The sequence below is a fragment of the Physeter macrocephalus genome, chromosome 11, assembly GCF_002837175.3.
Source record: "Physeter macrocephalus isolate SW-GA chromosome 11, ASM283717v5, whole genome shotgun sequence".
Classification (NCBI taxonomy): domain Eukaryota; kingdom Metazoa; phylum Chordata; class Mammalia; order Artiodactyla; family Physeteridae; genus Physeter; species Physeter macrocephalus.
In genome coordinates this window covers 59,651,199-59,663,927 of record NC_041224.1, presented here as the reverse complement: position 1 = coordinate 59,663,927, position 12,729 = coordinate 59,651,199, and the positions used below count along the sequence as shown (strand labels likewise).

The window sequence follows — 12,729 nt, the reverse complement described above, 5'->3', positions numbered from 1 at the left end:
TGTGGTCACTAAAATGTGAGCTATGTTGCTTTGGAAACCTTAAAAAAAAAAAACAACCACCACCACCTAAGAAATCCAAGTGCACTCCAAGCCTTCAAAGTGGTCTGGCAACGTGTCAGGGCCAAGAGGTACTGGGGAATTCCCAGAGGCAAGCTCTGCTGACCCTGCTGTTCAACCTTAGGGACATGACGTCCCTCTCTGGCCTCAGTGGCCCAGTCTGAACAGTGACTGCAGTGTACTGGAAGCCACTGAAAGCAGACCATGTAAGTCACGGTGATTCTGGCATGGGTCACCCTGAAGAGGCAGCTATGGCCGATCTGGGCTGGCCTTGGCTTCTCTAGCCAAGTACAGAACAGAGCAGTCTTCATCTCCAAATTATAAAGCCTTTTCCAGCACCCCCTGAGCTTAGTCCAGGCAGAAGTGAGCGAGCTAGGCTCCCAGGAACACTGACCCAGCCCACCCGTCAAAAGAAAAGAAGCCAGCAGGCCACCCGTTGGATAACATGGGGCCAGAACCATATTCTGGGCATGTGTGGGCTTCAAGGTGTCTTGGAATCAGAGAGAGGCTTGGGGTCCTAGCCCAAGAGGCCCTCCCAAGCAGATCTGAGCCCTTATCTAAACATCCCTGCAACTCACAGACACTCACTGAACAGTGTTGTGGAAAACACAGGATGCAGGAGCCTGACACATAATTAAGAAGATGCTAGTTGGGGGAACAGAGCAGTCAGGCCAAGGCAAAGTCTGAAGGCTGCCATTTCAGGGAGTGCTGTTTGGACGAGCTGACCTACATTCAGAAGCAGCACCGCAGCCATGCACTTACTGTTGTCTGCAAACAACTGACAGCCCTGCCTTTCACCTCTCTCCCTCCCATCATCCCTCAGTGCTTCCTCAAGGCATTTCTGTAAGAGGAGCTGCAGACCCAAGTATGATCACCAACTCTGGGTTATGCCTTGAATGGCACCTTATTTTAAACTTCATGTATGCTCTCATTTCTTTCCTATCAAAGGACTTATCCACACCATGGTTCCAAACAAGACAAAGTCAGGACCCTGGAAAAGAGAAGACTATAAACAGGCTAACCATGAAGTTATAGCTACTGAAAGAGCACTCAGCTTGGCTCTAAGCTTCCTAGCAGACAAGGCAAAAAGGGAGCATAATATGCTACATGGCTCTGGTTGGTGGACACACAATTCTTACTAGTTCTGCAGGGGAAACAAAACTTGTCCTGGGCACTAAATCTTAAATGACATCTTCAGGTGGCTACTCCTCCCCCATGTCAAACAATCCAGCCAGCCAACCTACCCTAGTTTCAAGAGTTTCCCAACAAATGCAGAAGCAATTTTATGTAAGGTTGCTTCTAAAAACCCTGAACATATGCCACTCACAGGCTCCTCTGGGAGGACAACTCTACAGGGTAAGGTGACCTGCCCCAATGAAAAGTGGTTCCGCTTCTCTAGGCCAAGGACTCAGCACACCTGGAGTGGCAGCTGATGGCATGTGCCCAAGGCCTTCCCTTCAAACGCTTCTGCTCTCGGCCAGACTGCTGAGTCTGTGCCAATCTCTCTTCCTGCAGCAGAGGTGTTGCAGACGCAGGATCCTCCCGCTCCAGCCGTTCTTGGCCCCCTGTCCCCACCAGTGCGGTGTCGGCCAGACCACTCGAGGAGCACAGGGCACTTAATTCTTGACTGGCCCCCTGCCAGCCTAACGCATTAGCTGGCTTCAGCTCTGAGCCCGATTCCAAGCTGGCATTGACTTTCTGTTTTGTTTAAGGAAAAGAAAACAGAATAAAACCCAGAAGGCAAAGGGATGCCTATTAAAAACATGTGCGAGAGATCCAAATCCGGTAAACAAAAGCGGGGGGAGGTCGGAGCAGGGAAATTAACTTTCTACTATACATCGAAAGCAGGGACTGGCCAAGGGCCGGGAGCAGCGACGCTGTAAAGCTAAAGGTCAGAACACAAACGGCTGCTAAGTTAGTCTGCGCCCTGCTCACCTGTGGAAGGCGGCTCTGCCTCAGGCCAGGAGACTTCCACGCCCCAACCCCCATGTGCATTTCCCCTGCCTGGACTGCTCCCCCTCATCTGCCAGGACGCAACCTTCAAGGCCCAGCGCAGGTGGCTGTGAAAACACTCTCTACCCCTGTGCCTGAGCCACCTGTGTACCTGAGGGTTAGGTCCCTGCAGGCCCAGGCCAGCTGTGTCCCAGCGCCCGGGCACCAAATCCAACTTGTCTCACCAAGGATTAGGCAACAAACCCAGTTTTACACAGAAAAGGCCCCATGCTCTTTCAACCTAGGACCAGTTTACTGAAACCAAGAACAGTGGAAAAGTCTAAGAGCTGGACGGACCCTCGGGAGCGTGACGGTCCAGCCGGCAGCCGACTTCCTGCCGTGAAGATGCCCGCCTGTGGTGTCCCAAGCTTATGGAAGATTAAAGCCCAATGAGGCCTCGGAAAAGAACTTGTGCAGCAGCCCAAGGCACCTGGGATCGGGTAGGGCCTGTAACGTGGGCCCCTGCCCTCTCTCGGGGCCCCTGCTACTCTGCCACCAGGGCCCCCTTCTCCTGGCAGGAGAGGAAGGCAGCCTCAGCCCAGGGTCCTCCGGGAAACCATCACCTCCTTAAACGCCAGCTCAGCCGCTGCCCCAGGACATTCCCTGGTACCTCGTTTCCCCCAGTCAAGGCCCCTCCCGAGATGTCTCACTTTAAAGCAGAGAACAACTTTACTCACCGGCAGGATCCAGCTCGTTATCTTTCTTCTCTCTCTCCGCCTCCCTCCTCCTTCCCCTCCATTTGCTCCAATCCTTGACCTAAATCCTTAGGAAATTCCAGGTGACTCATCCGGCATGATGTGTAATAACAGGAACATCACCTGCTCACATCCCTTCCCTGCAAAACAAAGCCCTGGGACCTCCCCAGAGCCTGCCTCCGGCCAGAAGCTGAGCTGCCTTTCAGTCACTCATGGGGCTCCTCCATGAGGCACCCCAAGTGGCTTTACTGTGGCAGGAGGTACAATCTTTTGCCTGGAGGAGGGAGGAAATGAAGCAGCAGCCAGATGTCCTATGCTTGCTTTCTTTTTGTATAATAACTCCTTTACTAGAAATAATAGGTGTCCTGAGATGCCCTGTCTCTCTCCGGGGAGAACTCTCCGTGTGCCTGTCAGCATCCTACTGTTTGGGACATGCCAGCCACAAAGGAGAAACGCAGAGGCAGCTGCTGCGTGCTGCCCACCCCACCACCCTCTTATCCCCAAAGGATGCCCTTGAACTCACGAGGAGTTCTCTTCTCACTTCGCATCTCTGCAGAACCCACCCACTGTGTCCTTCAGCACCCCCTCCCCTCCCTGAGGCCCCATCCTCCACCTGACCCTCAGCCTCTTCCCGAGGGGGTCCCATGAGTCTGTCTTCAGCCCTCTTTCCTTCTTGAGCTGGGTCTCCCTCTCCACTGAATCCATCTACTCCCAGGACTTCAGCCGAACCTTCATCAGTGTTTCCAAAGTGAGATCTATGGGAGGGTCAATGGGATGGTAAGAGAAAAGTGTTCCAACAGAGGTTGGACCCAGTGGGAGAAACGATGGACCAAACAGGCCTCCTTTCTGCAGGACTCTCAGAGGCTTTACACTGCGGTTGCCCTGGGGGCCCCAAGAGGGGGCACAGTATAGGCTTTCCAAACTCTTTTGATGACAAAATCATGTCTCTGACTCCACTCTGGGCAAGGCTGTCAAACATGCTAATGGCTTCCAAAGCTGCACCTCCAGCCGCAGCCTCTCTCCTGACCGGCCTGCTGCTTCCTGGATACAGGCAAGCAGCAGCATCTCCCTGTCACCCTTCGCCCCAAACCCCATCCCATCTCCTGGGGCTCTGCCTCAGTTAAACCGAAGCGTCATCGTTTTCCCAGTTAAAGCTGATCAATAAATGCCAATGATTCATGACACTCTTAAACGCCCTCTCCTCTCCCGTGGTCATTTCTCTAAAGCATTCATCTCAGCCTCCTTCAGTGCTACAGCTTCCTAAGTGGGAAATTACTGGGGCTACCCTAAGTGGGTATACTGGACTGGGCGGGGGGGTGGCCCCAGTAATTTCCCCTAGATTTTAAATTCCACACAGTGGCCAGATTAATCATTATGAAGCTGCCGTCAGATAACCACCACCCCCCCCCCGCAACTCAGAACCCACCATCTCGCCTTATCCTATAGGCAAGACGGGGCTACATAAGGGTGGCCCTCAGGGCTCTCTTCTCAGCCTGCCAGCCCCCTGAGCCTCATCTTCTCCACTGTGCCTCCCAACAAGCCAACCAACCACACCGCCAGCTGTCCTCCGAGCTCACCCCACCCTTTCATGCCATTGCTTCCCCACCGCCCCCGCAACTCAGAACCCACCATCTCGCCTTATCCTATAGGCAAGACGGGGCTACATAAGGGTGGCCCTCAGGGCTCTCTTCTCAGCCTGCCAGCCCCCTGAGCCTCATCTTCTCCACTGTGCCTCCCAACAAGCCAACCAACCACACCGCCAGCTGTCCTCCGAGCTCACCCCACCCTTTCATGCCATTGCTTCCATCGGCGGTGTCCTTCCCTCCTCTGCCTCACCGTGTCCCACCTGTCCTTCAAGGTCCAGCTCATACGGGTCATCACAACTCCAAGGTCCCCCCCACCCTACTCGGCACTGTCCTCCTGGGCACATACAGTTCCTCCCTCCTGTGTGCTCCCTTGGCACCAGGCACAGTGCATCACCGGTGGACAGACACCTCCAGCCACTCCACCCGACTGTGAACGCCTAAAGGTCCTCCCCGGCTCTGGACCACCGGCATCAGTACCTACTAGGAACTCAGCGAATGTTGACTGAATGAGTTAATACATAGGAGACACTGGCCACCCTGGATGATGTCCCCACTGGAATGCCACCCTTTGCTCCTTTGAACCCTCAGGGTACTTGATCTGCACCTACCTCTTGTTTTAATAAATAAATTAATTTATTTATTTATTTATTTATTTATTATAGTTGCAGCACATGGGCTCTTCGTTGCAGCTTCTCTCTAGTTGTAGTGCATGAGCTCAGTAGTTGCGGCACGAGGGATTAGTTGCCCCGCAGCATGTGGGATCTTAGTTCCCCAACCAGGGAGCGAACCCACATCCCCTGCACTGGAAGGCGGACTTAACCACTGGACCACCAGGGAAGTCCCCCCTCTTGTTCTATATAAAAAGTATTTATCGTCCTGCCTTATTTATCCCAACAAGGCCAAAAGCACCTTCATGTCAGGGTCTGTGACACCTTTTTGAACTCCCCCACTTGGACTGGCATACAGTAACCAAGCAGGAAGTGCCCAGAGAATGAATGAGTGAGGAAGAGACAGGCAAGCAGGCAGGGCTCCCAGCCAGGGACAACATGGGACACCAGGGCCCTCATACCTGACATTTGTTCCCAACTGTAAGTCAACAGGTGTCTCCTTGAGCCTAGTTCTTCTGAGTGAAAAAGGGGAGAGCTAGTCTAAGTGACCAAGCAAGGCAGGGTCCTGCTGCACATGGGGGCACAAGTTCTGGATCCCCAAGGCCTGAGTTCAAAGCCAGCTTCTCCATTTTCTAGCTGTGTCAAGGGGACAAGTTCATTAACCAATCCGTTCCTTGCTTTCCTATTCCATAAAATGAAAAATCACAGCACCACCACCTTAGATAGTTGTTACAAAGATTCAGTTAACATGCATGAGCCACTCTGAACAACACTCAGTAAATAGCAAGTTCTCGAGAAATGTTTGCCATCTTCATCACCATCCTTTCATCCCCTTACAGCTACGATGCCAGCGGCTGTGAGATGGTAGGGGCCCTACCAATAGTATTGAGTGGGTGAAGGCGGGGGTTTGAGGGCTTGGCAAGCAGAGAGGAAGCCGGGCCTGTCAGCGCCCGTCTCGCCGTGAGTCCTACCGTGGCTTGTTGGCTGACTTGTCCCCCACATTCACATCTTCCCAGCCGAGTGGCACCCCCTCTCTGCCCACCAGGCTTGGAGGCTGTCCCTTCCTTTGGAAGAAATGGCCTAAGAATTCCTGACCTTCAGACGAGAGGCTGAGGAACAGGGCAGCAGGCAGGGAGAACTGTGCTAGCAGGGCACTCTGCCATGGGGCCAAGTTCAAGAACATGCTGTCATCCTGGTCCACACAATCTCGAGGGGAATTCACAGTGAGTACCGACCCAGGACAACTTGCGGTCTGAACCACCAAGTCAGGCAGTGGGGTTGCCAAGGCAAGCACCAGTTCTGATGTCTGTCGACTTCAGGGCGCCCATGGCCATGGTGGGGTAAGAGGGCTCAGCCTCCAAAGCTGAAAGCCCAAAGTCAAGTTCACAGTCATGGCCTTTAAGCTCTCAAGGGTTAACATAGCTTCCAGTCTTCAGAGTTTGTGTTTAAAAACTCCATCAGTCCTTTCACATCGGGAATGTGACCTTCCCGCTGTAAAGCCCAACACTCACAGTGGTATTATTTTACAAAGATGATAAAACAGATCCCCCAAAGTTACATTTCACACTGCCCACTTATCAGCCTGTATCAAAAGGTTTTCAAGCAGCTCCCCACGCTCCAAATGATGACTTTCTTCATCTGATGCTATCAGTCAAGGACTGGGAACAACTGGGAACAAAAGCCAGGCCAATCCACTCTGATTCACCAAGCTTGGATATTAACTCCTTCTTTTCCTGAGTCAAAAATCAAACCCCAGCAATACAGGCTGGAAAAAAATCGAACTCACATTTTGCTAAAGCTACCAGACCCACACAGAAAAAAAAATTCCCCTCAATAAAAACGGAACAAATATTTAATTTGTTTTGAGCCCTCCGGCAGGCCCCACACTGAAGCCAAAAGATGCTCCTGGATTAGAAAAGTGAATCTCAGAAAAATGACCCAGAAATCAAACATCTAAGGGAAGGTTGTGGAAATGATGGCCCAGCCGCTCCAAAACATCATGAGATAATGCAAGATGATCAACGAGTCATCTAAGTATGGAAATGTGTTTACAATATAACCATGAGAAGACAGAAGGAAAAGATGGATATGAACCGAAATATATGTGCCTGATCCACAAACATCAGAGGGACCAAAGATGAAACAAAAATATTTGTGTTAGGGCAGGGGGATTATGGGTAACTTGGCTTTTTTTTTCCCCCGAATTCCTTATATGGTACTGTTTTAAATAAAAATGACATCATTGTCAGATGAGGTGCTCAGATAAAATCCAAGCAAGTGTATCTGAAACAAGTCCCCGAAAGCCGGGGGCTGCGGTTTGCACCGCTGCCCGTGGCTTTGCATCAAACCACACACGGATGCTCACTGACCAGAGACCCTCGCGTGTCTCTTAAGCACAAGGTTTCGGGGGTTTTTCATTCACTCGTGTCTAACCGCCTCCCTGGGGAAATACAAACCCGACACACGGCTGCCTTTCCTGCCACCACTGTTCTCAGGTTTCCCGTTCTGTGGGTGACCCCAGAAACAATGTAACCAGAAACCTGATGGGCTGCACTGGGCGGATGGTGCAGGTCAGAGCAGGCAAGCCTCAACTTCAGGGGCCCCTCCACACGAGGGCCACCAGGCAGGGCTACCGCTAGAGGGGGACTGAGTCATCTAGACAAAGAGCTACTTACCCAAGTTATTGTGTGCTGGGGACATCGGATTCGGGGATAGGTTTGGAGAACCTAGGAGGTGAGACACAGCTGTGAGACTTCAGAAAGGACTGTTGGCCTGGGGAGCCTGATGACAGAACATGTGCATCAAGGTGGGGCAGGAAGAAAACCTTGGACTGAGCCTCCACGGCCCAGGAGAAGACCAAACCCCACGTCCTTGCCTGTGCTTTCCCTTCCCCGGGCCCCAGCTTCCTCATCTGTGGAACCAATGGATGAGCGGATGACCTTGGAGTCTCTTCCACAACTTGATGGTTTGATGCTTCTAACCAAGCCCCTGGGCACAGGGCTGCTGCATTCCCAGCCTGGGTGCACAGACCTCACACTGACCTTCCCCGTTAACTGAGCCCCCAGAGGGACACAGAGGAGCAGGGAAGACCCCCTCCACAGCTGCTCCAGGCCCCAGGCAGCGAAGGTAAGGCTTTGCAACTGCCCAGACCTCACCAGTCTTGTTCTCACGGCTCAGGACCTGCAAATACCAACGCAGCCTTTTCCCCAGGTTTCAGGAGACTCACTGAGGTGCCTCGGACACCCCACAACTCAGCAAGCAGACTGACATGATGCTACACGTGGGAAAAAGTCCTAACTACCCAATTCTTCCTACTCTCGTAACGTTACTCTACCTGTTTTTTCCCCCGAAAAAAAGAAAACAACCCACAGGGAGTCAGCCTTCCGAAAACCACGGGACTGCTTTTCCAGAAAGCAACACTGGGCTAGTCCCTCCTTTGTCCCTGTAGCCAGGGGGCTCCAGCTCTGGAGAGTTGTTTATTGACTGACAGCCCTGTGATTTCAGCCCCGGCTCCAGCCCCTGAAGTCTACAGTCCTCCCAGCTGGGCCTTAAGCTTACGCTGCCTTGAGCTGTTAACGGGGTCTGTTCCTGCTCCTTAACTCAGCTTTAACCTTCCTGAGGACCAGGGAGGAACCATGGGTTTCTTTTTCACCCCTAGCACCCAATCTTCGGAGGGATGTGGAAGAGTCACAGAAAGAGCAGAGCTTCCGAATCTGCCACGGGGTCTGGACGTGGCACCACTTATCAGCCATGGGACTTTGGCAAAGTGGTTCGACCTCTTTGAGCCTTGATTTTTTTTCCCCTCAGGTATAAAATGGGGAGAATACCACCTATCGTGTGATTTGTGGAAATGCAGTGAGATCGTGCCTATGAAAATGCCTATACCACAGCTGGTACATAGTATGTGCTCAGTTAAGTGTCGGTCTCCTGATTTGTGCTGGCCCGAATGACGGAGACACAGGAGGGCAGTGGGACCTTCTCACTGGTCTGAACAGACACGTGTGCATGTCAGGGGGAGAAGCAGGGCTGGACAAGGTGATCCTCGGGCCCCAAATGAGGCGCTACCACATCTCAACTGTCAGGGAAGCCAAGTCCATGAACTGGACAGGTTTGAGTGAAGAGCAGAGAATAAATAGGAGACCCCACCCACGGGCTGGCTGGGGTCCACAAAGCCCAGGCACACATTCAATAAATCATTAATGCTCACAACAGGTACACCAAGGGAGGAGGGGAGGGAGGGAGAGACAGAGAAGATGGAGCAGAAAGGAAGGAGAAGAAGGGGAAGGAACCAGAGCTGAGAGGGTGAAAAGGTGGCTGCTCATCCCACGGAAGACCCTCTCCTTTGGTCTGTTCACTTTTATAACAGTAAAGGCAGACCTTGTGTTACTGCACTTTACTGTGCTCTGCAGATGCTGCATCTTTTACATAACGAAGGTTTGTGGCAGCCCTGCGTCGAGCAAGTGTTATCAGCACGGTTTTTCCAACAGCATCTGCTCACTTTGCACCTCTCTTTCCCATTTTGATAATTCTCACAATATTTCTAACTTTTTCACCATTATTATATTGGTAATGGTGACCCGCGATCCACGATCTTTGATGTTACTATTGCAAAAAAGATTATGACTCGTTGAAGGCTCAGATGATGGTTAACATTTTTTGGCAATCAAGTATTTTTTAAGTAAGGTGTGTATACTGCTTTTTTAGACATAATGCTATTACACACTTAATAGACTATAGTGTAAACATAACTTTTACATGTACTGGGAAACGAAAAATTTGTGTGATTGCTTTACTGTGGTTGTCTGGAAGTGAACCCACAGTATCTCGGAGGTTTGCCTGTAATCATTCCACAAACATGAAGAGCAGCCAGGAGGGAAGGGGGAAAGGAGAGGAAGAAGAAATACAGCATCTGCAGAAATGCTGCTTAGCTGGCTTGCTTCCCATGCCAGCGTTTAATAGCTGTACCCTTACAGCGGTCACTTGGCATTGAATACAGGAAGGTCTTCGATGCATTCCTGCTGGGTTCACACTGTCAGCCACCTATCAGGCGTGTGTCGGGGTATGTGTGCTAAACCCCAAGGGCCATGATGCCCAGGCTACGTATCAAGTGACCATGTTTACAGTAAACATGCAAGTCTCCCGCATCCTTCTTTTGGGAATTACGCTCTCTTCTGGGCTGCGTGCAGGGCAGGTGGCCCCAACGTGTCAGGCGGCTCTGTGTGTACAAGGCATGCCTGCCGTCATGGGGAGGGAACATCTGCTCGGCCCCCTCCTCCTCACCCAACCACACGCAACACAGTGCACATGCGATGTGGCAGCTGGGGTTCAATTCAAGAAACTGCTGGTCTGGAGCCAATTTGGTCTGTTAACAAATGAGGCGGGAACATCTGGAGATGTGGCTGGAGATTACTGGGCTGGGTCCCTCACAGCAGGAACACATAGATCACATTTGGTCATCACATAAAAATCGATGCTTCGGGGCCTCGACTGCCACTAGCAAAGACCCTGCCTCTGTTTTGGCTCTCCTGAGCTATTTCAGGTGATGGAGCCCACCCTCCATCCTACTGCCAGCAGCATCTCATCAGCTTAAAGCCTGTAGGGACTCCTCCTCAGCCCCCGGCCACATTTGAAGCCTTGAGTGACGGGCCCTCCTGTCTCTGGAGGGGTACACTCCAGCCATCCCAGAACTCGCCAGCTCTCCTGCCCACGCCCCCGACTCTGCCTGGCACACCCTCTGCCTGCCCTGATGGCCTGGCCAAACCCTACACATCTCCGACACTCGAGAGAAACCTACACTGCAAGGTGATGCTCGGCACCCCCAACACCCCGTCCCCAGGCTGGGTTACGTGGCCCTGCTCTGTGCCCTGCTGCCACATGGCATCTTCCCTCAGGGCATATAGGAGACGGCACGGTGACTGTGGGCTGTCTTGCTGGTCTCCCCCACGAACTATGAGCAGCTTCTCTCCTCCTCTGTCCTGGACCCGAGCCCAGTGATTGCTCTGTAAATACTGGATGGAGGGACAGAGGGAGGGATGGGGGAGGGAGGGCACTCAGGCTTAGGAGCGGAGCCCCACGAGACTCTGACCTGCGTCCATGCTGTGGTTCATCTGGTGGTCACTGGTCTCTCCATCTTCACTCAAGTAGCCCGGGGGTGGGGTTTCTGGGAATTGAAAGGAAGGTGGTTCATTAAATGGCCTCCCTGGTTTGCCTCTTGAGATGCCCTTTGCAAACTCACACATTCACACCATTATGCCAGGGGGCGGGAGCCGAGGAGCTCTGGGCCTTGGATCCCTGGCTCCCGCCTTCCTCACGCCCTTCCTCCTTCTTGCCCCCCACCTGGATCATGACCACCTTTGTTCACACCATCCCTGACTCCCAAGTCTGAAATGCCTATTCCTACAGTCTCTGCCGGGCTAAACTTCTCCCCATCCCTCAAGGTTAGGTTTAAGCTCCGCCTCCCTTCCGGAGAGGCAGTGGACTCACCTCAGCCTCACTCATCTCTGTCCTCTGAAGGGCAACAGCCTCAAACCGCCCTATCTACCCGTGTGCAGATCCATGGTTATTTGCTGTCTCTTGAGAGGACGTCTTTGCTCCCGAAGTGGGATGCAAGTTCCATGACAGCAGAGATTGCAATCTATTTCTCTGAATGACCCCCAGACCCCGACTCAGCTCTCTGCTTTGCTGAATCAAAAGAGTGGGCAACGTACCCCTAGGGACCAGCGCCACCTGTGAAGGATCTGCAAGCCTGGGTTTGTAAAGCGGGTCTCTCCTGAACACTCTGACCCACGCTTTGGCAAAGGCCTGCGGTCAACCTCAGCACGGTGAGCTCACTCAGGGTGAAAGGCGCGTCCAAACTAGCCAGCTCTGAAAGTAAGGCGGCACATCACTGCCCAGCCACCTGCGCTGGGACTGGCTAAGCTCCGCCAAGCAGTTTTCCTGGACGCCCGGAGTGCTGGTGATTCACACATTATTTGCATGTAAATGAGGGGCTTCTAAAAACATTTGCACTCTGACGGCAGAGCCCACTTCTCCCAGTGGAATAAAACCTCCCACCCAGCTTGCAACCCTCCCCGGGCTTACTTACAGGGCCAGTTCTCCGCACACTGCCCGGCCCTCGGCCCTCTGCTCGCCCGCTGCCTCTGCAGCCCCCAGACTGTCGGGGATCCTGCCTGAACTCCAGCCCCGGCCGCGAGGGCGGTGAGAGAAACACAGCGTTGCTATTTCCGCTTCCAAAATAAATGACTGCACCGAGGCCCGGCGGGAGGGTCACGCCGCCGCTCCTCCGTGCCAAGAAAAGCATCATTAGTGAGCGGGGAGCCAAGGCCACGGGTCCTCTCCCCACAGGGATGCAGTTCTGAGTCAGGGGCCTCGGGCCAGCGTGTGTGCAGAGACCGGGTGACGGGTCTATCTGGCCCCCGCCTCCTGGGCCGGCCTCACTGCCCACGTGTGCATACCTGGAATATTGCTCTGGGGCTCGATGCCGGCGGGAAAGTTAGTGTTTTCGGGGATGGAATGGCTGTAGTCGTCCAGCGGGGGGAACTCGGCCGGGATCTCTGTGTGGCGTGGTACCAACACAGGAGGTAGAACTGTCCAGAGGAAACAGAGCAGAGGTGGATCAACGTCGACGCCAGGCTGGCACCAAAGCCCCTGCACCCCCAAATGCACCACAGGCCCTCCCTCACAAAGAGGACAGGGAGAGAGGGGAAAGGGGGAGGGAGAAGGGGGAGTGGGGTATAGGAAGCGGGGAAAGGGGGAGAGGGAGGGGAGAGGGAGAGAGGGGAAAGAAGGGGA

At 53.2% G+C, this 12,729-nt stretch overlaps 1 protein-coding gene across 9 annotated transcripts in view; it reads right to left on the bottom strand.

The window, feature by feature from the left end:
• The window catches only part of SMAD3 (SMAD family member 3), a 118,162-nt gene that overhangs the window by 10,279 nt on the left and 95,154 nt on the right, over positions 1-12,729 (bottom strand). For all 9 annotated transcript variants that reach the window (XM_055088049.1, XM_007127835.4, XM_028494946.2 and 6 more), the window contains 3 exons: positions 12,393-12,524; positions 11,024-11,098; positions 7,614-7,664 (listed from right to left, as the gene is read on the bottom strand). In XM_055088049.1, the coding sequence (XP_054944024.1) occupies positions 7,614-7,664; positions 11,024-11,098; positions 12,393-12,524 (258 nt within the window). The remainder of the gene's footprint in view (positions 1-7,613; positions 7,665-11,023; positions 11,099-12,392; positions 12,525-12,729) is intronic.